At 42.7% G+C, this 24,640-nt stretch overlaps 1 protein-coding gene across 1 annotated transcript in view; it reads right to left on the bottom strand.

Moving 5' to 3' along the window:
- LOC121298905 (inhibitory synaptic factor 1-like) overlaps positions 1 to 20,495 on the bottom strand; it is an 86,374-nt gene extending 65,879 nt beyond the window's left edge. The window contains exon 1 of the mRNA XM_041226207.1: positions 18,953 to 20,495. Within this exon, the coding sequence (XP_041082141.1) occupies positions 18,953 to 19,096 (144 nt within the window). The 5' untranslated portion in view covers positions 19,097 to 20,495. The remainder of the gene's footprint in view (positions 1 to 18,952) is intronic.
- Positions 20,496 to 24,640: the final 4,145 nt, after the last annotated feature.

Raw genomic sequence — 24,640 nt, 5'->3', positions numbered from 1 at the left:
TTCTCCGGCAGTGAAACTGCTGCTGGGGTTGGCGGTCTCCAGACCTCCTCCCCCTTCTCCGACAGTGAAACTGCTGCTGGGGTTGGCGGTCTCCAGACCTCCTCCCCCTTCTCCGGCAGTGAAACTGCTGCTGGGGTTGGCGGTCTCCAGACCTCCTCCCCCTTCTTCGTGGCCGGCAGCTCCCCTTCGTGGGGTTCCGGCCACAGTACTTCTGGCTGTGATGCGGAGCGGCGGGCAACCCCAGGCGATGCAGAGCGGCGGGCAACCCCAGACGATGCAGAGTGGCGGGCAACCCCAGGCGATGCAGAGCGCGGGCAACCCCAGGCGATGCAGAGGCATCCTTGGGCGAAGCGAGGCTGGCATCCTTGGGCGTAGCGAGGCTGGCAGTCAGGACAAGCTGGGGTGCGGGTGTTGGCCCTCTTTTCGGCCACTGCGGCCGGGAGGTTCTTCCCCGTGCTTCCCACAGCAGCCTATACAAGGGCTGCTGAGGACCGCCAGCATCTAGTCCTGGTCCAGGGAGAGGCAGCTCCTGCTCCTCTCCCCCTGATGGAGGTGGAGGCAAAGGAAGCTCCAGTTCCTCTCCTCGTGATGGTGGGGGAAGTGCTACCAGCAGGCATTCACCCTCTGCTGGTGGGGGAAGTGATACCAGCAGGCATTCACCCTCTGCTGGTGGGGGAAGTGATACCAGCAGGCAGTCACCCTCTGCTGGTGGGGGAAGTGATACCAGCAGGCAGTCACCCTCTGCTGGTGGACGGGGACCCAGCAGGCATTCACCCTCTGCTGGTGGACGGGGACCCAGCAGGCATTCACCCTCTGCTGGGGGACGGGGACCCAGCAGGCATTCACCCTCTGCTGGTGGAGGAGGCAGAGGCAGCTCCTGCTGCTCTGCTCCTGCCGGTGGAGGTGGCGGAGGCAGAGGCAGCTCCTGCTGCTCTGCGCTTGCCGGTGGAGGTGGCGGAGGCAGAGGCAGCTCCTGCTGCTCTGCGCCTGCTGGTGGAGGTGACGGACGCAGAAGCAGCTCCTGCTGCTCTGCTCCTGCCCATGGAGGTGGGAGCGACGTGTAGTCTCCTGGTGGTGGAGGTGGGAGCGGCATGTAGTCTCCCCTTGTTACAGGGGACTGGTGCGGCTCTCCCTCACTTGCAGGAGACTGGTGCGGCTCTGGAGACAGCGGTGGGACCTCTGCCTTCCTCTTCTGCGGCAGTTCCTCCTCTCCCTCTTGGTAGGGGCAGCAGAAGGGACAGTTGGCAAAGAGATGGTCCTGATTGCAGAGGAGGCACCCCGGCAAGGACTGGTTACATCGCCGGGGATGTCTGGCCCTTAGGCGGCACTCCTCCTCCCTGTCCCTCACCTCTTTATCCTCTTTCCTGCTTCTCCCCATTTCTTTCTTTCTTTTTTTTTTTGTAATCCAAAGACGCCCTTTTTTTTTTCTTCCACACAAAAAACCTCTCCTGGTCTGACGCTTGGAGGCGCTGTTAAATCCCACGCAGGACACCACGTGTCACAGAGATGGCCAAGTGGGCGGCGTAGGAAGGAATGAAATACACAAAGACGATGATGTGAAATGAAATGATGATGGCGCTGGCTGGCGCCGGTTTATTGTAAAATAAAAGGGTTTAACAAACAAAAGACAGGACACGGCACTTCGCGCCAAAATAAACAGACAAACAAAATGAATAGACATGGACAAAACACAGAGTGGACGAACGTTACACAAACAATTGAGATTTATAGTTACACTTATCTATCTCTTTCTCTCTCTCTCTCTCTCCCGTTCTCCACTCCCGAACACCCAACCGCGAGTATGTGACAACGTGCATCTACATATACTATTGTGCTGGGATTCAATTACCAATTAATTATTCACTTGAATCCCAGCACGTGAATTAATAAAGTGCAATTCCCCGTGCTCACATATTACTACATTTTACTTGCAAGTGAAGTGCTGTGCAATCCTCGTGCCTAAATACACATACACATTTTTAAACACTCGTGTTACACAGACCCATTTATATCCCGTGTACCAATGTCTATACACCAACATTTAAACACACCACACGCAACACATAACAGAAAATATACACAGGGGTTGGATAACATGGTTAACGACTTAGGAATGGAAACGGATATGAGAATGGAGAGTACGTCACAAAAGACTAGTTCAAGATCTGCAGTTAGCAAAGACATGGAACTCCAGGTTTGTGTCTGCTGCTGGGGTAAGGTGACAATGGTCAGGGGTTTAAAGAATCATCAAGGAAGAATGAAATGCTTGAGGGAAATGGGACAAGGACCTTGCATTGATCAGTACTTCTTACAAAGTCAGTCAAGTCAGTCAAATGAAATCCAGTGACAGGAAGCAACCAGTTCGCAGGCTATCAGCACTCCTGTCATAGACGTGAGGAGGACTTGCGTGGATACAACTAGTGATGAACCTAATGATCCTTGCGAACCCAGTGAGACGAACCAGCATAAGAGAGAAAAGAACCTCAACAGGTACAGGACTGGAGTTAAATGGCCAAGAGCTTGTGAGAAAACTATGTGGGACACAATAAACAAAAATCTCTGTTTTGCATTGGAAAGGTTACATGAAACAGTTGAAAAGAAGCTGGATAAATTTGGGGACATCATCTTCGCATATGGAAGCGAGAGGTTTAAAGTTGAAAAAAGGAAGAAAAAAGTACAAACTATTCCTGGAAAGTCTAGATGGCAGCAGAAGATTGAACTCTTAGTTAGAAAAAGGAGGCAGCTGAGGAAGCAATTGAGAAGAGCAGAACAAAGTTAGAAGGAGGCACACTAAATGGCACACTAAAATCATCTAAGTTTGAGCTGGACAGATATTAGGAGGAAACACATACAGATTAAAATAGGCAGGAGCCTATGTCAATTCCTTCAGACATCCCACCTATCAATGCACCAGAATACCAAATGGAGGACTGTGCACCTAAGTAGAAAGAAGAAGAACAAGCTCTGAAAAAAGCAAAGGCGGCATCATCTCCGGGGCCTAATGGAGTTCCATACAGAGTGTACAAGAGTGCTCAGGAGTTTTACGAATCCTGTGGAAATCGATAAAAGTGGCATGGTAAAAACAGGTTGTACCAAGAGCAAGGAACCAAGCAGGTGGAGTCTTTATATCAAAAGAAAAAGATCTACAAGCATCAGTCAATTTTGCCTTATTTCCCTATTAAACACAGAAGGCAGGATGCTTAGAACACAGCAGCGTAATCTGGCAACAAATTAAATGAGCTAAAAAGGAGAGGAAGGAGCTCCATGTGACATTCCTGCATTTGGCTAATGCATATGGTTCAGTGCCACATGAACTTCTTTGGGTAGCATTTGATTTTTTCATTGTACCGATGACAATGACACATTTAGTGAAAGCCTACTTTGGAGATTTGCAATTTAGTTTTCAATTTAGAATTCCGCACTACATAGCAATGCCTAGAAGTTGGACTAATGGCAGGATGTACCAATTTTTCCACTGGCTTTTACCACGACAATGGAAGTATGGGTAGTGGGAGGAGAGCACTTGGCTTGTGGAACGTGACTACCACCAATTTGAGCATACATGGATGACATGACAACAATGACTACAACACTAACCTGAACTAATCGGATATTGGGCAAATTAACCAATAATATTGAATGGGCATGCATGCAATTCAAGCCCACTAAATCAAGGAGCATCTCTATAATTAAAGGTAAAGTAGTAGATAAAGGGGTCTACATTAATGGTGAGGCAATACCAACAGTGTCTGAGAAGCCAGTGAAAAGTCTTTGGAGATCTAAAGAACACAGTTTGTGTGGGAGAAGTTAGACAACAAGCAGTGGAAGGGTTGAAGAGCATAGACAGCAGTGCTTTACTGGGCAAAATGAAACTCTGGTTCTTTCAGTTTGGTCTACTGCCAAGGCTGCTGTGGCCACTGACTGTGTACAAGGTTTCCTTGACAACAGTTGAGAAGTTGCAAGCTTTAATCAGTTCATACATCAGGAAATGGTTGGGAGGTGCACGCTGCCTCAGCAGAGTGGGACTTTATGGTAAAGGAATACTGCAGCTACCAGTCTCTGCTATAACTGAAGAGTTTAAGTGCGCCAAGGTCCAACTGGAAATGATATTAGTGGATTCATACGACAAATGCATAAGGGAGGCAGTGCCTGTGTTGAAAACTGGAAGAAAGTGGGCAGCAAAGAAAGCCGTGGAAGGTGCTAAGGCTGCCTTTTGAATTGGTGATATTATGGGACAAGTTCAGCATGAAAGAGGGGGTCATGGTCTCAGTTCAGCTCCTCCTACATGGCATAAGGAAAATCCAGCTCAACGGAGGAAGCTGGTAGTCAACAAGGTGCAAAAGCAGGAGGAGAGGATGAGGTGTGTAAAGACCACTTCCCAGGCCAAGCAGTGAGAATGGATGAGATGGGAAAGTGTGTAACAACGGAAGATCGGCTGGCAAAACCTATGGACAATGAAACAGCAGAATCAGTTTCCTCATCAGATCAACATATGATGTTCTGCCATCACCAGATAACCTAAACCTCTAGGTGGGTGAGGATCCCTCATGTCCTTTGTGTTCATCACCTGCATCATTAAGGTACATTTTGACAGGATGTAAGGTGGGTCATAGCAAAAGACAGCTTACTTGGCGTCATGACCAGGTGCTGCGATATTTGGCCTTAGCACTGGAAGACAAGCGTAACCTGTTGTGGCAAAGTGCCCGCCCCTATGTGTATTTTGTGTTGTATGATGTATGTTAATGTTGGTGTATAGTCATTGGTACACGGGATATAAACTGTCTGTGTAACACAAGTGTTTAAAATGTATATTTGTATTTAGGCATGAGGATTGCACAGCACTCCATGTGCAAGTAAAATGTAATAATATGTGAGCACGGGGAATTGCACTTTATGAATTCACGTGCAGTTGTACCGCGACTGCACTTGAATGATTGATTAGCAATCGAGTCTCGGTACAGCTGCATAAAAGCAACATGTTTTCACTCACTCGGGGTTGTGTGTTCGGTGAGTGGAGAATGGGATTGGAGACGGAGGTAATAATAATAATTGTAATAATAGTTCAAATATCTGCTCACCGTGTCTTTTTTAGTGTTAGTCCGTTTTTGTTTCATCTCTTTGTTTTGGCGAATGTGCCGTGTCCTTTGTTTTGTTTGTCTTGCCACCTTTTATTTTCTGTCTGTCTGTGCACTATTAAATGCTGAGTGAGACCATTCGCTCAGCTCCACCCAACTCCACCTCTCTGTCATTTATTTCCTGGTTCCTGTTTCTGGTCTGATGTCCTCCTCTCTGGCTGTCTTTGTGACACCTGTCCAGTAAGTTGCCACCAGTTCCATCAAAGCATTACACCCAAAAGACAATGTTCCTACACCCAGGAGAGCAACCACCAAGAAAAGGTGTTAAAACCATGCCTCGTCCAGGACAACTGGAAGCTGCTAGAGGCTGGAAACTGCCTACAGATGTTGGTCAACGGCTTATTTTTCCACCTGAGAGTGCCACAACTAACCTTCAACCAGACATTGTCTTGTGGTCTGGATCAGCACGCCTTGTTCATCTGGTAGAGGTAACAGTGCCATGAGAGGATGTTGTGGATGAGGTGTATGAGAGGAAGAAACTTCAATATTCTCACATAGGTGCTGAAGCAGAACAGCGAGGATGGAGAGTCTGGGTTTTGTGGCATACTCTACAACCTGGTTTCTCAGAGATTTCAGGTTCAGTGGCCAAGAGTTGCGTCACACAGTGAAGCTCTTATCTGAAGCAGCAGAAAGGAGCAGCAACTGGCTGCGGTTGAGATGGAAAGATTCTGGCTGGGGATCTCAAGCACAATAGAAAGAAAGCAACGCTGATGTATGGGTAAGTAAGCTGGGTTGAGCTGAGTGGGGGACAGAGAGGGGTGATGCTGGGACGCTAGAATCACTGTCAAGCCCTCTTGAGGTGTCGTGGTCTAGTCGACGAAACACCAAGGATGGAAGGTGCCCATTTGAAAATCCCAGAGATGTACCCTACTTAGCTCAATCCAAACAGTTTTCATGCGGATGCACTGGGCAGACTGCACTGTGGTTAATCCCCGGAGCCAGCATCACAGACGTTGTGTGTGCCGATGCACTGGGGAGGCAAAATAAGCTGATCCCTGGAGCCAGCATTACACTTTAGCCATCAACACCAGGCAGAAAAAAATCAACATCATCAGATGGAAAGAAACGCAAATGGATGGAGATGCAGATGGATCACATTAGTTTACTGTAAAGCTACATCTTAGTTGGTGCTTATCTTGGCGAGAGCCAAGTTCAAATCAGCATGAAATTTTAACATCTACTCTCATGTAATGGAAATCGTAAAAAAAGAATTATTGGCCGCAAAAAATGTTGTTTATCGTAAAATGAAAGATCACGTGTGCAGCTTATGAAGACAAGTGCTGGTAATTGGTCGTGTCTCAGGGCTAACACATTTATCACTACTTTGGTCTTTCAAAACCAAATTTGTATAGTTTGAGGCCTGATTCTTACTTCAAAGGAAATACTTGGTTTCATCATGAAACTAAATTCCATAAATCTATGCCACATGAATGACATAATGTTTTGTGTGTATTTAGATGTATTTAATCAAAGGTAAAGATGCTGAACAAGGTTTTGAATGACTGGAGAAGATCTATGTTTTTGTTTTGTTTTTTCTTAAGCTTTATAAACAAATCTGCATGTTCAGAAACTGCAACTGGAATATAAATAAAATAAACAAGCCACAGACATCAACACTGGCGCATTTTACTAAAGTGTCACTTTTTTAATTTAAAAGTTCTAAGGGTTTACACATGTTTGGCATTATTTTACATCCAGCTGCTCTGAATACAGCTCACAGAGTCACATGTTAATGTCACTTTATTTTATTCATACACGACTGCAGCTTTAAGCAGCTCCCCTTGTTGGATTGTTGTGGGAGGATACTATAGAGAGCACACTCCTTTCAGTTGACTAGCTAATTTCCAGAGAGGCTCTGTCCCCATGCTGGGGAAAAGAGATACATAAATTACACAAGCAGGCCTTGGCAGCTTGAGTCTTCATTTCCATACAGGCTCTGCTGGGGAAATCATTTTGGGGAATTATTGCCATATGAATCATTACATTACTGTATGTCAATTTGACTGAATCTGGCTCTATGAACTCTGTTTTGTTACCACACTGATACGGTGCTGCTACACCTACAGAAGGGTCTTTCTGAATCATAGAGTGGAACCTGGGACATTGTTGCAAGCACCTCAGAATTGCTTGGTGAGCATATATCTGGTTCTTTATGGGAATGCTTCATTTAATAAGAATAATTGAAGGTTGTATTGTTAATGTACCATTGAAGGTAGTGTTACTAGTTTATATTTTACATTTCTTTCTTATTTACAGTAAATACAATTTTACACAATTATTACTTTAAAATAAGAAAGCAGAATTATCTTAAAAACACAGGAGACAAATATATTGTAGTTAAACACCCTCCGTTTATCGTTTCTTTAAATGGAAGTTTTACATTATATACTGGAGTTATGCATCCTGAGCCGAAGGTGAGAGGGCCCTTCATCAGAGGGTACTATCACTATTAGAAAATGATTTTCCTCATTATTTTCTTTAAAAAAAACATTTTAAAACGTAGACGAAGATGATATACGGGTAATAGTCTCAGTCCTTCAAACTTCAATACCAACACACAACACTTCTAGACTTGGTGAAATCTTTCTGCTTTATCGGATTATAATGTAAATTGGTCCAACTCTGAGGTGATGCCACTGTCAAAAAACTGCCCCTTTAAAAAATAGAAATTCAGAAGGGTATACTAAAAAACTACTAAATAAACTTAAATACAACTGAATCCCAGACTGAACCAAATGATGGAAGGTAATATGTCACAACTGATAGCTACCAGACTAACTTAAAAAACTTGGATAAACTTCAAATGTGGGGGAGGGTCCTGATTATAATAATGGTAAAACTTTACAGGTTAACTATGTAACCACTATGTTACCTCTCAAAATGTCCTTTAAAACAATGGATAGAATGAGTGCACCGTTCCTCTGGAGTTGAAAAAAGCTTATTTAACATTGTTTAGACCCTATCCAACAGTGACAAGAGGTAGATTGAACCTTCCCAATCTAAAAGTATATAAGCAAGCATTTTTGGCTGCCCAGATTCCATCCCTATTTAAAAGTGATGACAAAAAGCCAGTACGGGTTGATATTTAATCCCATATAAACTTGCCTTTTGACCCAGGACTGAGTCAAATCTTGCAAGAAAAAGCAAAAAAAAAAAAAAAAAAAAAACCCTGTAATGATCCACTCCAAGGAAATATGGGTTCTGCTACATAGGAGAGAGAAAGACTCACCCCTTTCTAGACAAGGAATGCAACAATATGGAACAACCCCAAAATTTAAATGGGTGGAAAAGCTATTTTTTGGAAAGACCTGGGAGCACTTCCACAAAAACACATTAAAATCCTTTGAGGACTTAAAAAATAATACAAACTGCAGAAACAGGATTTCTGGAAATGCTTGCAAATTAGAGATTGTGATCTTAAAAGAGGAAGTAAAGATAATAGACCACCATATCAATCAGCAATTGGTGACAAATTAGAAGCCCATGGCTCAAGGCCACAGTTTGGTTCATTCATGTATTCTAATAAACGTCTAACCAGGCAAGCGACCTAGGAAATTGTGCAAGTAGCTCTAGTATAACTGTGAATTGAGTTGTCAGTTTAAAGAGGATCTGCTCTCACTGCAGTTTGAAGAAGTGTGTGTGTGTCTGCAATTCTCGTTCAGTTTCGCTCTGACTGCACTGTATTTATTCTGCTGGGGTTTACCTGCAGAGCTGCTGTTGTTTGATTCCACTTGTTGACCTCCTTTTACTCTATGGATTACACATTCAGTTTCAAGTCTGATGTTGCATGCAGCTGATGGTACAAGCTATTGTTTATTCATGGAGAAGGTGTGAAATGTCATTTGCAAAGCTATTTTATTACTTTAATTTCACTTTGTGCTACAAAGAAGAAACTATTTATATTGACTGTCGATTGCTTAAGGGATGCATTTAAAAATGTTACCAAAGATTCAATTTACTAAGAGTAATTAGTCGTAGGAAAAATATCAGAACATTCATATAGTTATATATCATATATATATATATATATATATATATATATATATATATATATATATATATATATATATATATATATATATACCATGCTATATCAGTAAACCCATACCTATTCCAGTAAAATTGGCTGTCAACTTATACCTTTACTAATTTAATTCGTATGACAGTAAGAGCACAGCACAGAAAGGCCACCTCAAAGGAAACAGTGCGTGACCTTTACATGGTCTAACGTTCTTTCCTGGTTTTAACTTTTCTGTAATTTAATTTGGCCCTCACTCGAAGCCTAAGCAGCTCTAACACCAGAGAATCAGGAGCCCTCCAGATCTGCAGAATCCATCTCAAATCTCCATTAAATGGAGCGCTTCCACTGGAGGTGTGAGATCCCTGGGAACACGTGAGGATAGATGTGAAGACCAGATACTGTTAGCTTTTCCTCTGAGAGCCTATTGTAGGACAGCAACATGGTCCAAGTTGTTATTGGCAGGAAGAGAGACTCAGAAACAAGGAAGTTTCAGTTTAAGCACTAGAGTGCACATTTAATAACAAAACAACAAATATACAGGAACAAAGTAAGCAGGACACAAGGGCCAAGATAAACGGTTCAAATAAAAAAGTGAAACCTCACGCAGACGTGACTGTTTCTTATTGTGTCAGCTCACAAACGGCCCAGGAATTTTGTCTTGCTCAAACCGGGTCAAAGCGTGTCAACCAACATCCTGAGGCAGCTCGCTGGGACCTGGGTTAACGTGGGTACGAACCAAGTACGAGGTTTTCCACTATGCAGGATTGTGACCCGGGTAGGAGTGCCAGTGTAAAAGGGGCTTAGGATATATATGCCTCTGCAAATCTTCAAGTTGAACACCTTTTCATTGTCCATGAGGGGAGCCTTGGTGATTTTACAGTGTTTCTCAAAGCAGCAAAGGACAGACCTCGACATGCCTGATATTGGTCCAAATAAAGACTGTAGCATTTGTGCAATCGACAAAGAGTGAATAGCATGAAGTCGTTGTTTGATCTTGTTGGGTAATCTTGTAAGATAGTGCAAGTAATCCGGTTATACAGTGGTTTATATGAGATGTAGCTTTGTTACAGTAAAGATTTTAGACACACAACATACAACTTGAAATCTAATAGTGGGGTTTCCAGTTATTTATAAATAGGAATGCATTTTAAATCTTTAATGGTTTCCTCGAGAAGGTACAGGTTTACATATTGTAATACAAAATAGTGGTTTATTACAAATATGTATTTAATACAGCCAACATATAATGTACAGTATAGTATACAATATGCATGAACTTGGTTTTGTTTCATAAGAGCCAGTTATGGCCTCGACACCCTCTTCATACAGTATGTACCAGATTCAGTCCTGCCCCTCTCTCAAGCAGAAACTGCTAACAGTGCCTGTGTGATTTAGACTAAAGTCTACAAGGTTAACACAACTTGTGACATGAATGAATTAGCCTGCTGCACCCTCTAGCCCAGATAAATATTTTATTTTTGTATCCTATATACATCAATTACTTATTTTAATCAGTGGAGGCTTGACTTTTTTTTTTTGACGTGCACGAAAATAACTTAAATAAGTATTACGGTCAATTGAGAAGTTAAAAAAAAAGATAAACATATTTGATTTTAAAGGAGATCTACAACCAATTCAAAGATGACAAGCCATCTTACTGAACAGTGCAGGACTCCCATGTCCCCCCTCCCAAGACTCCACTCATAAACTGATGTGCTGGCCTCCCCATTCACACAGGCAGTTACAGTGTTTCCACAGATGGTTTGAAACACCTGTCGCTTGACAGAAGTTCATATTTAATGTGCCTTTGACAGCCAGTGACACCCTTATCAACTTGATAGCAGGAATTAATATCCGGCTAATGTCTCTTTGCTATGACCCAGAGTTCAGCCGAATTCTTCTGATAAAACTGTGTATTTAATTAGCACAACTGTCAAGTCTATGTAGGATCACAGATATAGTTGAAGAGAGCCATCCACAGGGAAGACAATGAACCGATTTCATATTATTTACTGGTAAAAAGACACCTAGGACATAATGTGCTGTCATGTTCAGTACTGTACTCTAGTGCTTGAATATACAACTAGATCCCCCAAGGGTACCCAGAACAAAACAGATATCGGCAGCAGCAACATCTTCACAGGATCCATGTACCCCACCCCCACCCCCACCCTTCAATGAGAATGAAACAAATATCAGCAGCAGCAGTAGCAGCAGCAGCTTCACTGGATTCAAGTAACCCCCCCCACACACACACACACCCTTCAGTGAGAATGAAACAGTTACAGGGCTCGCAAAACTATGATTTGTACAAAGTACACTGTACTCAATATAGGTACAATATCTCAATATCTCACACCAAGGAAATGCATGTACATGGGTTAGGGAGTGGTTAACATGTAGAAAACAGAAAGTACTGATTAGAGGAGAAACCTCAAAATGGAGTGAGGTAACCAGTGGAGTACCACAGGGATCAGTATTAGGTCCTCTGCTATTCCTAATCTACATTAATGATTTAGATTCTGGTATAGTAAGCAAAATTGTTAAATTTGCAGGCGACACAAAAGTAGGAGGAGTGGCAAACACTGTTGCAGCAGCAAAGGTCATTTAAAATGATCTAGACAAGATTCTGAACTGGGCAGACAAAAAAAAAAAATGTACAATGTGTTAGTAAGACCTCATCTTGAATATTGTGTTCAGTTCTGGTTATCTCACTACAAAAAGAACATTGCTGCTCTAGAAAGAGTGCAAAGAAGAGCGACCAGAATTATTCCGGGTTTAAAAGGCATGTCATATGCAGACATGCTAAGAGATTTGAATCTATTCAGTCTTGAACAAAGAAGACTATGCGGCGACCTGATTCAAGCACTCAACATTCTAAATGGTATTGACAATGTTGACCCAAGGGACTTTTTTGACCTGAAAAAAGAAACAAGGACCAGGGGTCACAAATGGAGATTAGACAAAGGGGCATTCAAAACAGAAAATAGGAGGCACATTTTTAAACACAGAATTGTGAGGGTCTGGAACCAACTTCCCAGTCATGTCTTTGAAGCTGACACCCTGAGATCCTTCAAGAAGCTGCTTGATGAGATTCTGGGATCAATAAGCGACTAACAACCAAATGAGCAAGATAGGCCGAATGGCCTCCTCTCGTTTTTAACTTTCTTATGTTCTTATGTTCTTATATATTTTATCAACATCAAAATTCCATACTACTAGTTTTTTGATAGTTATCCACATAGGCGGGCAGCCATAGAGCATTATAGCTTTTTGATCCAGATTAGAAATTGCTCCTGGTTTTATAAAAGTATTTGTCAGAATCTGGAGGTGCAGATCTAGCAAGTGACAATGTAGGTATGCAGAAGAGAAGTAAGATACAATCTAATAAATGTCCAACATTTGAGAACTATGTTGCATTATTTACAAAAAGAATATACAAAGTTGTATACTGCAAGTATTATTGTGCCAAAATAGGATAGTATAATGGTACCAACAGTATACTAAAACCAGACAATTTTAGCACAAATATACTTGCAGTATGTTATTTTTTTGTAAGGGATGATACTGGATTCTGATCCAAATTTCTTTGGACCTGAGGCTGTTACTGCACTCGATACAATCAGTTACAAGCAAGCACCATACATTTAAAATAAAATGTATTAATCATGTTAAAGAAATGAAAAAAGCAATGTTAACATGCTACATGCTAAATCTGAGTCAGTGATAATAACTATCGTATTCGATTTATTTTTTCTTGGGTTGGGAACTAAAGTTAACGATTTAATAAAGGTAACAACAAGATAACAAAATGTGAATCTTGGTGAGCAGAGTACAGTAGCTTGCAATTCCAGGCTGTAACTTTGTTTATAAAAATCATAGTCTTTAATATAAATGTACATACTTTGGCTGTCGTAGTGTCCGTTTTACCCTTCATTTCAGTGAGCAGACAGTCACGTGACATACCAGCGCGCTGGCTAGATATGATTGCTTGAGTTGTCAGGGGTATTACACAGGGAAATCCTCACGGGATTTGGTCACAAACAGTGTGTATGTGTAGATCACCCTGGAAATCGCTCAAGCATTACCAATGAAACACATTGATCCCTCTAAATGTAAGGTTGTGGATGCAACCCTGGTTCTCTGAAAGAGAATATAGCATTCAACTAATGGGTATCGCCGTCAGGTGATAGGATTATGCTGAGAGTAATATAAAAGCTGCCTTTAGGCCGCCGTAGCTCTGACGTCAGAGCCCCGCCCCTCGGGTGCTGAATGACTATGCAGAGCATAGGAAGCCCAGCCTCTTTTGCTTCAGGCCGCAAGGGCTACCGAAGCGACCTCGCTGCTTGATGGCTATTTTCTCTTTCAGAGAACCAGGGTTGCATCCGCAACCTTATGTTCTCTTTCAATTCGAATATAGCCATCAACTAATGGGTACTGTGTACCAAAGCAGTTGCAAGGGAGACCATGCAGCAGTAGGACAGGATCGGTCTACATGTAAAAAATATACATGGAACAGCGCCTCAGCGTGTGGTTCGAAAGACATATGTCCTAACACTGTTCTATGAACAGAGGGTCTTTAGCAGTACAATATTGTCTCTTACTCTTATCACATGGGTAATGCTGGAGAGCATACTAAAAAAATACAGCAGTCAAGCAATAGCCAGCAAAAATGCAGTCTTTAAAGACATGAGCTTCTGATCCACAGTGTGGAGTGGCTCAAATGGGGCTTTTGTAAGGGCTTCCAGCACCACATCAAGGCGCCACGAGGGGAGGCTAGATGTCCTGGGAGGACACAGCCTCCTTGCAACCTTAAGAAATTGAGATGCCAGGAAATGGTTTCCAGGCAATAACCCATCTATGCCCATGTGACAAGCAGATATGGCTGCCAGGTACACCTTTAATGTGGAAGGGGACCTACTGTCATCTAATAGTCTCTGGAGAAACTGTAAGATAACTGCCATGGGGCAGGTAACTGGGTCCTGGCCCTGGGCCAGACACCAGTCTTGAAATAACTGCCACTTATATGTGTATATGCGACCTTGTAGAGGGAGCTCTCGCTCTCTGAATAATGGCAATAACTGCCGATAACAGCCCTAGAGTTGACAGGCGTTCCCGTTCAGGGGCCAGACCCATAGCTGCATCAGCTGGGGGTTCGGGTGCCACAGATCGCCCTAGGCCTGAGAGAGATCTGCCCGCAGGGGGATCTGCTTCAGCTGGCCGGGCAGAAGTTGCACTAGGGTCAAAAACCAGGTTCTCCAGCAGGACTGGGATTTCACCAGCCTGCAATGTCTGTCTCGTTGTGGGTGAAGCGTAAACGAGTTGACCAGGTCTGGAAAGGCCTTTAGTGGAGAAGGCCCAAAGGAAGGGCTTGCGAGGCAGCAGCCATCAACCCCAGCATGTGCTGACACAGCACCATGCTTACTGTCTCTCTCAACCTGAATAGGGAGAGGCAAGACTCTTCACAGACACCGAGTCTAGGTGGAGGCCCAGAAAATCCGAAGGCTGGCTTGGCGTAAGGCGGCACTTTTGCAGGTTCATCCTGAGACCAAGCCACTGGAGGTGGTCTGTGACCAACGGCGTATGTACCAGTGCTTGCTCCTGTGACTGAGCACAGACGATCCAGTCATCTAGACAATTCATCAGTCGAACGCCATGAACCCGCGGGGGGGGGGCAGAATGGCGTCCATGCACTTGGAAAAGGTGCAAGGAGCAAGGGACAGGCCGAAGGGGAGTACGCAGTACTCGTACAACCTGCCCTGAAACGCGAAGCGAAGGTATTTCCAGTGCCCGGGCCTGATGGGTATGTGAAGGAATGCATCCTTCAGGTCCACGGCGGTAAACCAATCACCAGGCCGAATGGCCTGGACAACATTGTGGTGCGAGAGCATCTTGAAACGTAAGACCCGAAGGTGTTTGTTCAGAAGTCCTTCTCGTCCTTCTTGGGCTCTAGGAAGTACATTGAATAGAACCCCTCCTTGCAAGAGGAGGGATCTACTTCGTGAATGGCACACTTCAGAGAAGTGACAGGATTTCTGTGCTGAGAGCCGCATGATGGAGCAGGTCCTTCGCTGCAGTTACTATCACCCCTCGAAAGGGGGGTGGTTTTAACTGGAACTGAAGGCTGTAATCAGCCCGCATAGCACCCAACTGTCGTTGGTGCTGGTTTGCCAGTATACTAACTGGGAGACAGGGATTGAAGGCTGCTGCGGCCCTTTAGGGATGCTGAGCCTTAAGCCACGCTAGTGGGGCGCAGTCATGGGACCCTTGGGTTGCTTGGCGATTGCCAACCCCCCTAGTACGCCAGTTACCCCTCTTTGCAGGCTGACTGCGCTACAGGGAAGGTGCTACCGGGCGTGCCGTAGGAACATAAGCAGGCCTGGGCGTAGGCTGTCGCCCCCACATGGGAGAAGCCCCAGTAGGCAAAGCAGGCTTCCGTGGAGTCCTCTTAAGCATCTCCTCCACTGCTGGACCAAACGTATGGCCAGGAGTGATAGGGGCGTCCAGGAGAGAGGACTTGTCCTGCTCCTGATCTCTAGCCTGGGAAAGCCAGAGTTGCCGCCTGTTGACCACCAGTGCCACAAGGCAACGGCCCTCCGCTCTGGCCGTGAGTTGGGCCAGTCTGCTGACTGCCTCAGAGATCTGGTTCAGCTCTTGTCTGTGAGCCGCGGTGACCATATCAGGGAGCTCCTTAATAAGGATAGTCTGATAGACAGACAGCATGCTAGACACATTGGAAAGCCGGGCAGCTTGGGAGGAAGCAGCATACGCCTTCTTGAGAGCATCGTGCCTGTACAAGGGCCGCAATGGCGGAGTCCACCGGGGGGAATGCTGCCAAGCTGGCACCCTCTGCTCCCTGCATGGAAGAAAAAACCTGAGCTCCAGCCATCGTGTTACGTGCTGACATTGCGTTGGACCAGGAAGTCTGGATCTCCCTGACAAAGTTGGGGAAAGGGGGCAGTGTTTTGTCCTGTACTGGCTTAACCAAGGAGAATTACGTTCCAGGTAGGTGAGCGAGAGCGTCGCCCGAGAGATGGGGAGGGTGACCTGGATAGTTACTGGCAGGCAGGAGATGATGCTGTACCACCTGAAGGGGGAACAGACTCACAATGAGATCTCCTGCTAGATGGAGATCCCAGCCCCATTGCCCTGTTGGCTCTAGCCTTTAGGACCCGCCTCTGGAACTTCCCGCAGATAGTGCAGAATGCTGTGTCGGAGAGAGCCAAAGCAGCATGTTCTGGACCCAGGCAAGAAACACAGAATTCATGCGCGTCCTCTGGGGGCATTTTTCAGCTACAAGAACCGCATTCATGGAAACCTGGCACAGCGCACAGCGCAAAGCGTGTGTACGGGAGTGCACGGGGTACAGGTGTGCGTGTCACTGCGAGGGTGTGGTGAGACACAGTTGGGGAATAATACCTCAGAAAACCCGATTAAAATTTAGATCGGGAGATATAAGCCAACACACAGAAAAAACTTTGTGTGCAGCTAGTGTCTAGAGCTGGCAATGGTCTAATAAAGACCGCTGCTGAGTGTCTAGCAGGCTATGATCTAAAAAGATCACTGCTGTACTGCCCTCTGGCCCAGGGCCAACACACACACACCTCGTGTTTCTCTCTGAAAGAAAGAAAAACAAATGTTAGTACAATTAATAAAATATACAGTTAATAACAATAAGCTCTCAAAGTAATAAATAATAATAGTTAGTGAGACAGACTCAAATTGTCAGCAAGCTGAAAAGAGCGAGAACGCTCGAATAAGAGACTCAGCCGGCATGCCGAACATGAGAGCTAAAGGCGGGAGCAAAATTCAATGGAGCTCGGTGAATTGCAGTCCGCGCTCAACAATCGTAACTAGGTCTTCAGTGAGATAAACCCAGGGAAAGGGCGCCCGGCAGCTTCCCGTGCACAATTAAGGCAACGGAGGGTACAAGCACTGAATTTTATTTTTTATTTTTTAATAATCAGAGTGTTGTAGAACAACAAATAGATTACACTCAATTCTGATCAGCAGCTGAAAGCAAAAAGAGGCTGGGCTTCCTACGCTCTGCATAATCATTCAGCACCTGAGGGGTGGGGAGCTGACATCAGAGCTACGGAGGCCTAAAGGCAGCTTTTATATTAAGCTCAGCATAATCCTATCACCTGACGGTGATACCCATTAGTTGATGGCTATTTTCGAATTGAAAGAGAACATGTTTTATCAGGATGATGTGTGAGAGGAATCTCGATTGGGAAACTGCTATTTGATTAAAGCACAGAACACGATCTTGTTATAGAGTAAAAAATATCGGATTGCCCATCGGGCCATCCCGGAACGTCGGGCTAGCAATTTTGCAAGCCCTGAATTATCAACAGCAGCTTCACTGGTTTCACGCACACCACCACCCCCCCACACCTGCCCCACCACCACCCTTCAATGAGAATGAGCCAGATATCAGCAGCAGCAGCAGCAACTTTATTGGATTCATGCATGTCTCCCCCATCCTGAGAATGAAACAGTTATCAGCAGCAGCAGCTTCACTGGATTCATGTACCCCCACCCCCCTTCAATGAGAAGTTTGGATGGAATATGACACTCCTGTGTGTTTAATGCAAAGGGGATATAGCCTGATTACTGCGTCATACTCACTGCGTAGAGAAACTATTTGATGAAATCTGAGACCCGTTTTAGCTCTGACCTCTACCTGAATACCACAGACAGACAGGTACAGAATGCACTGTTGGGGACAGAGACGCTAGCGGGGAAAAGCTGAGCTTTGACAGCCTCATCCAGCAATAATATGGGTTAAAATGACACACAGAATACAACTTGGTGTTTAACCACACATTTCTTAGCTTCAGTTGTTGCTTACAGCTTTAATGAGCTGTTAACAAAAATGCTATCTATCTTGAGCTGTATGGAAATATAGTTTTGACATTCCCTTGAAGAGAAAACCTGATTTTTGTTTACAGAAAATAACAGGAAAATAAAATAGAAAGTATTTTAGCCATAATCTATCTATCTATCTATCTATCTATCTATCTATCTATCTATCTATCTATCTATTACCCTTATTAACGAGGGTCTCTCTTGAACTATATATATATATATATAAAGAGCTATCTGTCTCTTTGTCTAACTAACCATATTGTTTGATCACCTATTTTAACCCTTTTTTGCTGAAGATTTTTAACTCATGAGTTAAAATAACTCATTCTATGATTTTTGTATAAAATGTCTTTTTTCTGTCAAATGTATTTATAAATGTTTTGTTACAAAGTATTTTGCAAAATATTACAAAATATCTATCTATCTATCTATACTAGTAAACCCATTAGATAGCTACTGTATAGGCATGTAAATCTGTACTTCTTCACAGAGTTACAACGATGGCCAAAAGTTTTGCATCACCCTCTAGAATGAACTAATTTTGCTTCATAAAGTCGATTAACACCAGCTGAATAATGTTAACATATTGAATTACTTATCGCTTTGTTGTATTCCACTTCAATCCTACAATTCTAGGTGGTGCAAAACTTTTGGCCATAGCTATAAATCATCTAGATACTGTACGACATGCACACGCATACCGTATAGTTAGAGTAATGGCTGCATAATTTAATTTGTTAGATTAATTATATAGGTAACAAAGTTAACTATAGTAGCCCAAAGAACAATAATTTAAATACTAATACGTTTTGAGAAAAGCGTTCAGAAGAATCATTAACATCTCCGAAAACGATGTTTAACTCTAAATATCTCCCCAAAAACCCTTGTAACATAATTATTTGGAGGCGAGAGAAGGTGCTCCTACCTCTCGGAGTTCCCTGGCCACCTCCTTCAGCTCCCTGAGGATCCCCTCCAGCTGATCGATCACCATTTTCATGCGGCTGCGGATTCTCTCTCTCTGGCCGGGGGTCTCAGTGCTGTCCCGGGCAGGTGCTCTGATGAGGGACATCCTTCAAAAGGCAACGGGGGCGCTGGGGGGAGCCGAGGGGTCCATTTCTCTTGCCGTGAGCCTCGCTGATCCGAACGGGAGCCCCGGCAGCACAGCGAGAACTCAACATTTTAAGAGCTCTTGCAGCAAAGCTTACAAATCCATGGCATCAGCCCTAACCCTTCCGATATCACACTGGACCCCAATTAAGAAGAATTCAAGTAATAAATAAATAAATACAAATATCAAGCAAGCAATCCGCCTTGAAACAGAATGTGTGAATATAAATATTTATAAATCTCCACTGCAAATGTTTGCCATTTTATGTTTTACATAACCCTGATATCAGTGCTTATAGTTATCCAGAGTAGACAGTGGCTGTAACAAGAGCATTTTTAAAGGTGTCCCCCTGGTTTCCTGGTCGATCGCACAATCCTACTGCCTGGAGGCTGCCTACATAATTACCTGCAAATGAAATTTCCCGAAAAGGTGCAGGTATCCCTCAGATTTCTACTGGCACAGTTATAGATGCTAAGGAAGGTTTACTCCAAATGTGTGCTTGTTCCCTATAGAACAGACTACGGTTTGTTTTTTTATTTATTTTTTTAATATTGAAAATAGAAAGCCGAGATGTGTAACAATTACATGACGACTGGAACTCGTTCGCAACTTCTTATGGCAGTTCGGTAATTTTGCCTGTATTTTCATGAAGTGAAGCAAAGGAATCTGCATCTTTTCTTTTATCACAGACTTCTTTATTCCACATAAAAAGCTATGTGATGCATTAAAAAACAATATCAATCAAAATCCAGATTTGCTGCTACAAAAAAGAAAGAAAGCAGGAAAGGCGGAAACTGCCGTGAGAAATACTCGTGTTCTTTTTCAGTTTCATCTTCATATTAGCTGAGAGCTGCTTTCAATTTCCCTCATATGTTAGTGAATTGAATGAACTGAACGAATACAAAATAAAAAGAGTCAGAATCCTTTCTCAGTTGCTAAGGAAATCCAGTCATTGCTGTTCGTTTCTTCCAGACAAGTATTGACGGCTCCTGAAACAAATCCTGGCTGGAACGGTGGAGGAAAATCCCGTATCTCGCAGAGCCACTGTGATTTGAGGGAAAACATCAATTCAAATAAATTCCGCGGTGGTTGTTTAGCAGAATAATTTAGTTATCTTGGAGATGCAGTTGATATTTCTTGGTGTGGGATCTTGCATCTGAAAAAAAAAAAAAAAAAAAAAAAGCAAACAAAACTAAAAACATAAAAAATACATAATATACAACATAAAATAGGTTATTTGCAAATATGCTGCTCTAAAATCCTTTCTTCTCAAACCGCTGTCTCCTCGGTATAGATACCGCCTCTCCTATATTGCCAGCTGTACCCAATTCTTCTGCTACCATCTCCACAACCTATTGCTAGTGACTGTAACCGGGAACTGCACTAAAAACTGCATAACATTAGACACCCTGGTGGCTTCTATTGCTCTCTCTCTCTCTCTCTCTCTCTCTCTCTCTCTCTCTCTCTCTCTCTCTCTATATATATATATATATATATATATATATATATATATATATATATATAGGCAGGTAGAAGCAGAATTTATTTTGTAAGTAGAAGAGATGTAACCAGATAGCATTTAAGGAAATCAAACACATCAGAAGAGCTTGACTTTGTAAAGCATCCATGTGTCATCTCTAAGGTGAGCCCCAGTTTGCAAATGCATTGACACCTTTGATATGAATGGGATTGGGAATGCATCAGGCAGGCAGGCAGGGAGCGTCAGTGGGCTTGCAGGCTTGTCATGTGCTGTGTCTCCCCCTCTGCCCTTGCTCAAGCTAAGGGGCTCAGCTTCTGCTTGGTGCTGTGCTGTTGTTGCTAGGAGGTGGGGCCTGCTCCTTTAAAAACACAGCAGCCTTTGTTGCCAATAGGTGTATGGAAAAGTTCAGTCTTCCCTTCTAATGCTGGAAATATTAATTGAATGAATCAAATAGACTTTAAATAACTAGAAAAGTCTCCTTCTGAGAACTTTATCAAGTATTGTGATATCATGTTGTGGCAGGAATGATGCCTGCCCCTGTAAATAGTATGTTTTGGTTTCGATTTATAAATAAAATATAGTTTTGTTTGGTTTAAAAATAAAATATACATGTATGTGTGCTAGACATGGCAAGGCTGAGAGGTTAGACTTCCCTCTCTGCCTAATTGAAATGTAATGTCCAGCAGGTGGCCAGGTGTCAATTGAATAATTGATTATCAATTAGCCCCAGTCACCTGCCATTAAAAAGGGTCTAGAAAGCCAGCCCTTTGTTTGTGCTGGTCTCTGTGTACCAGCTTGATGATTCATGACTGTGCGGATAGCCAGGGAGTGGGAACCAAATGCATGACAGAGGACACAGTGTTTTTATGGTACGGATTCATTCATGAGATTCTAATCCCTCCAGAGTTTATTTACTTTGTGCAGGGAGAAGGTTCCTGGAGCGGGACTTTCCTTTTAGTGGGAGCAGTGCTCATCCCTTGTTTGGCCAGCTTTAGTTTTATAGCTGTTTTTTCCCACTGTTTTTGCAATTTTGTATTTGTAATTATGCATGTGTGTATGTCTTTACATACTAGGTGTACCTATAGGAGACTATGTGGTCAAAGAAAATGGGCTTGTAACCAGGAGGTCCCCAGTTCAAATCCAGACTCAGCCACTGACTCCTTGTGTGACCCTGAGCAAGTCACTTAACCTCCTTGCGCTCCATCTTTTGAATGAGACATTGTTGTAAGCGACTCTGAAGCTGATGCATAATTCACATGCCCTAGTCTCTGTAAGTCATCTTGGATAAAGGCACCTGCTAAATAAACAAATAATACCATTGCTGGTACCCTAGTGGAGGTCACCAAAAACAGCAACTGTGTGTGTGTTCTTTATTTTTTATTGTAGTGAATCATTCTTATTGCCAATTATATTGTAGATCATGTAATGCTCATAAGCTAAGGAGAAGCACCACTGCTGTCGAGATTGTTCGTGCTTCCTCCTTCTTCAATACAACCTTCTTGATTTGTCTGTAAAGCAGCAAGCAAATGACTAACTAGAGAGAAAGTAGCAATTCGTGGGAGCTAAAACATGACTTAAGATGATTGTTTTGCATAATTTATGCTTTTTGTTATGCCCAGTCCTTAATTCCATTCTTGTTACTTAATGTGTCAGTCAGTAGTATTAAAGATTTATACAGTATATATTCAGTTTTATGTAAATGTATCACATTTAATTTAAATATACAGGATAACTTCATAAGCATTTTATCAAGAACTCAAAAATTGAAATTGAATGCCAAGCTAATGACAACTGCTATTTCCTTAAACAGTATTAATTGCATATGGAATAATCAAATAGAAATGTAATATGTGATTGACCAGTAATACTGGAAGCACAATGTGCAGTGTTTACACTGAACCGAGGGTTATCTATTGGGTCTAATTCAATTGTAAGGCAATGTTTAGCAGTATAACTGCTGGTTAAGGCAGTTTTGTGCAGTGAGTTTTTGCTTTCCATTTTCACAGCAAGAAGTTGCCTTTTCCAATGTTGTATCTCTTATTGTAGTTCTTCAGTTGTGCAAAGGGAAGATGGACTACATGCATGTACTGAGCTTAAACATCTTTGGAAAAAAAATAAAGCAAGACAATGGATTTAAAACTTCTTTAACAAAGGGCAGAAACAAAGCCAGCATACAGGTTAGAGTGGTGCTTGTTTTAAGGACAATGATTCTTATTGAATTATTAAAAATAAGAACAAGTCTAGACAAAGTAGTAGCGCATGCACTCCTGCATAATTAATGAAAGGTAATCTGCTCATCTGCACAGCTGTGTTGTTTCAGCGTGCATGTAATGGTGCTAGGGCTTTTATACTGACCCCACTTTATTAACAGTTTATAGAAGCTTAATATATGTTTGGTTATTCTATTTGTGAAAATGTTTAAATGGCTTTCTCAATGAGAAAGCTATAAATATATAATGCTACCCATTTACCTGTATAACATACAGTAATGCACTGCCCTATAAATGCCACAGATGGCAGAGAATGCTTTACTTACTTTTCTAGACTGAGATTTGATTGGACCTACTTACAGAGGGAGGGGAGGGCAGTCATTGGAACAGCATGCTGACTGAGAATGGTGTTTAGAACAGGGTTTGATTAAACACAACTTACCTTAGTTGCTTCAGTTAACTTGTGGGGAAAAAAAGCATGTGACAAATTTTTTATAACAGTGGCACATAAGATAGTGTAGTTGTGGGTATTATTTTGTCCCTAGTTACTTTAATCAATACATGTCCACTACTTTTCTTTATACAGTATATACTAAAACAATACGTCATTTTGGATGCATCGAGAGTATTACATTTTATATGGGGGAGAATATATTAACCAATATATTTTGGAATATATTGATGTCTAATTTGCAGTATATGGATTTATTATTAATTGTAGTCTGTATTGATTGTAGTCTCGAGAGTTTGGATAGTTACATTTAAGAACATAAGAACATAAGAAAGATTACAGACGAGAGGAGGCCATTCGGCCCATCTTGCTCGTTTGGTTGTTAGTAGCTTATTGATCCCAGAATCTCATCAAGCAGCTTCTTGAAGGATCCCAGGGTATCAGCTTCAATAACATTACTTCCTGCTGTTTCACGCTGATGGGAGGACTAGGGTATGGAGAAAACCACATGAGTACATGCATCCATCAGGCCACGTGTCAACATTGCAGGCTGGTGATGGTGTGGGGTGTTACCATAACCCAGTTATTTTCTACTGAAATTCCCATAAATTACCCATTAGTGTAAAAATAAATGAAAAAAACAACAAAAACTTGCTAACTCCACACACTGCACTGCATTATTTACATGCAGATTTCAGAGTCTTTAAATGCTTTTTCATTAGGTTCCACAAGGGGGCACTGTGGCATAGTTTACTCAAGAAGCTGCCAGGCTCATCTGGTCTTGATGAGGCGGAACAGGAAACGTCAACATGTGAAATCCTGGCCTGCTTATTAAAGGACAGAAAATGCCTTTTCACAGTAATAAACAGGGCCATGCTAGGATCAAACAAGAGACACACTCTAAGTTTAAAAACATATAATGTGTGACAGTAGGCTGGACACGAACCTGTGTTCACACTTCCAAAACAAGAGTCTTAACCACTGTAGAATAGTCAGGCTAACCTTACATTATATCTTAGCCTGAATTCAGCAGCACCAAGAACTAGTTAGAAACTGAACACTGTTAACAGTACTGAATTCTCTTGAAATGTTGAGACAAATAACACTTCATTCACAAATAGATAAGTCACATTTGGAAATTAAATGGAGATAGACTTAGGGCACAGGATAGGATGCACCTGGTGAGGATATGGAATGGGTTACCAAGGTTTCCCTAGTCATGTTGTTGAGACTGAATCATTCAGATCAATTAGCTACTTAAAAAAAAAAGATTTTTAAGGCTTGACACAATAGAGACATGAATTGTTTATGTGTGCCATTCATAGGGTAAATGGGCGAGACAAAAGATTTAAGTGCCTTTGAAT

Source organism: Polyodon spathula, chromosome 24 (assembly GCF_017654505.1).
Source record: "Polyodon spathula isolate WHYD16114869_AA chromosome 24, ASM1765450v1, whole genome shotgun sequence".
In the NCBI taxonomy this organism is placed as follows: Eukaryota; Metazoa; Chordata; class Actinopteri; order Acipenseriformes; family Polyodontidae; genus Polyodon; species Polyodon spathula.
Note: the sequence above shows the minus strand (reverse complement) of the source record. Positions and strands in the feature narration are given on the sequence as shown.